This window comes from Cibotium barometz, chromosome 11, assembly GCF_041138505.1.
Source record: "Cibotium barometz isolate CiBa-2024 chromosome 11, ASM4113850v1, whole genome shotgun sequence".
In the NCBI taxonomy this organism is placed as follows: domain Eukaryota; kingdom Viridiplantae; phylum Streptophyta; class Polypodiopsida; order Cyatheales; family Cibotiaceae; genus Cibotium; species Cibotium barometz.
The window spans coordinates 27,081,887-27,085,956 of record NC_141056.1 but is presented as its reverse complement, the minus strand read 5'-3'; the positions used below and the strand labels follow the sequence as shown (position 1 = coordinate 27,085,956).

At 41.2% G+C, this 4,070-nt stretch overlaps 1 protein-coding gene across 1 annotated transcript; it reads left to right on the top strand.

Annotated features, from left to right (window-relative positions):
• The first annotated feature begins 2,536 nt into the window (after positions 1 to 2,536).
• On the top strand, positions 2,537 to 3,804 carry LOC147633981 (uncharacterized). The gene is made up of 2 exons (XM_086805062.1): positions 2,537 to 3,066; positions 3,443 to 3,804. Exons 1-2 carry the CDS (start codon positions 2,749 to 2,751, stop codon positions 3,683 to 3,685), a joined length of 561 nt encoding a protein of 186 aa, XP_086661188.1. The 5' UTR covers positions 2,537 to 2,748; the 3' UTR covers positions 3,686 to 3,804.
• Positions 3,805 to 4,070: the final 266 nt, after the last annotated feature.

Genomic DNA, 4,070 nt, shown 5'->3' with positions numbered 1-4,070 from the left:
GCATAGAGTTAATTTTCTTTCAAAAGATTGAATAATATCTCTAGATGTTTCTTGTGTTCATCTTTGTCTTTGTCAAAAACTAAGATGTCATCAAAGAAAACAACTATAAAATTTTGGTGCTTCAAGAATATACGGTTTACCATGCGATTAAATGTAGCCGGTGCATTAGTAAGTCTAAAAGACATTGCTAAAAACTCATAATGACCCGTTTGCATGCAAAAAGCTATCTTATAAACATCTTCTTCAGCCATTCTAGCCTGATGATAGCCTGTCTTAAGGTCAATCTTGGAAAATACTTTGGCTCCTCTCAATCTTGGAAAATACTTTGGCTCCTCTCAACTTATCTAAAGAGATCATCCCATGTGGAATAGGATATATATTCTTGAAAGTATTCTTATTTAAAGCTTGGTAGTCAATACACATGTGAAACCTTCCATTCTTCTTTTTGACAAGAAGAACAGGTACTCTATAACTAGGCCTAATAAGTTTCCTATCAAGTAGGTTCTCTATTTGGGATTGGATCTCTTTTTGCTCTAGAAAACTTACTCCCTAAGGAGCCCTACAAGGAGGAATAGTACCAGGGATAATGTCTGTCCAATGGTCTTCCAGTTTAGAATTGAATAATCCAGGAGGTAGCTCATTCATAAAATAATCCGAAAATTGTGAGATGAATGGTTGGTGCAAGGTGTCCTTGGAAATTGTTTTAGAGGCAGAAACCTCATTAATCATGACTAGATAAATCTTTTCCTTTATCCTTATAGCTTGCTTAGCTTGGGTATGGCTAAGGAGTGCACATTCACTAGATTCCCTTAATTCTTTTAAGCATACATTCTCACCATTGAATACAAAAGATATGACATGAGAATCATAATCAATGTGAGGGTTATGCTCTCAAGCCTGCACCTTTCTAGTTGCACCCCCCTAGCATTCGCGTATGATGTTATTCTTTCACTTCCTTTGTGCAATTATATGTTGTTCCTTGAAAAGCAGTTTTGATTTTATATTTTAAAGGAGTGGCATTCAATTTAAGAGCATGCACAAGTTTTTTTGGAAATAAAGTCATGCATACTACCATCATCATGTAATATATTTACTTCCATGCCCTTAATTTGTCCTTTTGTTTTTTAAAGCATATGAGGTGAAAATTGCTTTTCAATAGGTTTAGACATACCTGGATCATATGAGAGATCTTCGTTTTCGGAATTACCCTCTTGCTCGGGAGAGAAGTTGCCATCCTCTGGATCTGCTTCACCATCAATCATGAATTGACTTGTGTAATTATTCACTTCTTCTTCTTCTCCAGGCAATTGGGTGTTCTTTTTGTCGAGAATTGTAACATGTCATTACCACTCGAGGTACAAAATCTTGTTTCTTCTTTGCGTCATCGTTCTTGTTGTTGTTGTTGTTGTTGGCACCACGATTGTTATTGTTGTTTGAAGCAATACCCTTGGTATCATTAGTGTACCTGTCAAATTTAATAAACTTTCTAAATTTGTTAGCATGTCATTGAGAATCCTGTGGGGGTGGTCTAAATTTGTTAGCATGTCATTGAGAATCCTGTGGTGGTTTGTTGTCCTTTGGTACTCCATTCTTTCGCTCACAATTATAAGCTAAAGAGATTGCTATGAAGAGACAATGAGGTTGGAACATATTGATCTCCGCTCAAAGAGTTGGCTTTAATCTAGCAATGAATTTGTGTTTTTGCTCCATTGTTCTCACTCGTTCAATGGCTTGGAGTTGGATGAGAACTTGCCAAAATTTGGCCACATATAGTTGTACAGTCTCTTTGTCAAGTTGACGAAGCATATCCCATTGTTGACGTGCTCTTGCTTTGTATTGAGGTGGCAAAAATTTCTTTTTGATGAGCTTTTGGAATTCTTTCCAAGTCCTAGGTCTTTCACGTCCTTACTTGATTGCATTCCATCACAATGACCAAATGATTTGCAGCACACTTGGCTTTGTCTTTCTCAGATAATTCTTCCTGAGAAAAAAAATTATCAAGTTTATTAATCCATGACAACACCGTTTTTGCATCCTTGCTACCCTCTTTGCTACCACAGGTAAAGCCATCACCAACAAGCAGTGGGATGCTTGAAGTCATGAGCCTATTCATGGGCGAACACAAGGATTCTGACCAATCCACTTGTAAGATATTCCACACATTGTCAATTTTCTCTCACAGGTTTTAATGAAGTAAAAGAGCACCTAGGGTGTGTACTCCAGGTATAATGAAGAGTAGACGTGTGTGTACTCCGTAGTACGATAATGCTAAGGTGCCTACAGTTGGGACAAACGCTAGTTCGAAGAGATGCCACCCTATGCACAGAAACCGTAGGAAGGTGAAATGGGGATGCAAGGGCATCCGCCTACCTATATATGTCGTCGTATCAAAGTTGTTCTTAATTCTTATGCATGTGGTCCCCAATAACGGTGTCACGCGTGAAAACGTCCCAAGTTTAGTCTTTGACGTGTTTTCTGCCGACCCGGTCCGAGCTGCTACAATGGCGTTAACATCCGAAGTTCGAACTTGTGAAAGTTACAAAGCTGCTCATAATCTTATAATCCTCGCTTCGTTGTCTTCTTTCTCGCTTCGTTGTCTTCTTTCTCGCTTAATCAATCACTCACTCTGCCTCAGCTTAATCAATCACTCTGCCTCAGTTTAATCGCTTCTTTCTCGCTTAATCAATCACTCTGCCTCAGTTTAATCGCCTCTTTCTCGCTTAATCAATCAATCACTCTGCCTCAGTTATGGGACACCATCACCACCATCACCATGGCCACCACCATGAAGAGCAGCAGCATCATGGACACCATGGCTATGCCGGCGCTCCTGCCGTTTACTATCCCCCTCCTCCCTCCGCGTACCCCCCACCAGCACCTCTGCCTTACGGCCATGGCGCCCCCGACCCTTACAACTACGCCATTCAGCCGGCTCCATACGGCGCCCCCTCCTTTGATCCTTACCGGCAGCAGCAGTTGAATCACGCCATCGCCGACCAGCATCGTCATGCCCGAAACGAGCACGCCGCAGAAGCGGGCGCAGTGGCTGCGGGAGCATTTGCTCTGGTATGTTCTTCCCCTTCTTCTAGGGTGTCTTGAATCTAGGGTTAGGGTTTACGTTTTCTCAATGGCGAATGAGTTTTCTGACTTTTCCTACGGCCCAAGGTCATGGTTTCTGATTGTTACTTGTAGTTGGATATTAAGATCCCGAGGGTCTAAATAGTTTGATGTAGTCAATTATTGCAATAGCAAGCCATGCACCGTTCTTAGGGTTAGGGTTTCTACCTTCTTGATGTTAATGGATGTTGTCATTCCTCTTATGTGCATCGTTTTAAGGTCGGTGTTTCGAAGTAGTATGAAAACCTAGGGTTACTGTGTGTCATGTTTAGGGTTAGAGGTTCTTGTTGTGTGATGTGGATGAGTGTTGTGATCCTGATGGCAGTATGAAGCACATGAAGCCAAAGTGGATCCAGCCCACGCAGGCAGGCACAAGCTTGAAGCAGAGATAGCAGGGGCAGCAGCTGTGGGCTCGGCAGCATACGCCTTCCATGAACACAAAGAGAAGAAGAAGGATGAGCACCTCATTGCCAGCCTTGGCGGCGGCCAAAGTCATCATGGCCATGGCCATGGCCATCACCACAAGCATGAAGAAAATCGCCATAAAAGCCATCACCACTTCTGGTGATATCATTGTCATGGAACATTAGCACCACCACTTTCTTTGTGTTGTTGGATTGTTTACGTTTTGGGTCTCTAATTATTTCTGACGCGGATTTCTATCTCAGCATATGGATTGTTATTTCATCAAGACTATCCTTTTTCTTTTTTTCTGTATAAATATTTTAAATTTGATTTCTTCACGTTATGCAGTCATGATGATGACTTGTTTTGCTGTGTGGATGTGAAATTTGGGAGATACTGTGCATTAGAGAGAAGAAATAAATTTCCGAAGCTCGCTCTCTCTACATGAAGTATATGTGTTCAAAGAGTCTACAGTATTTGAGAAACAACTTGACAAGCTTGTGAAAGTAACACATTGTGGAGGCCAAAAAAGTTGTTGATGATAAACC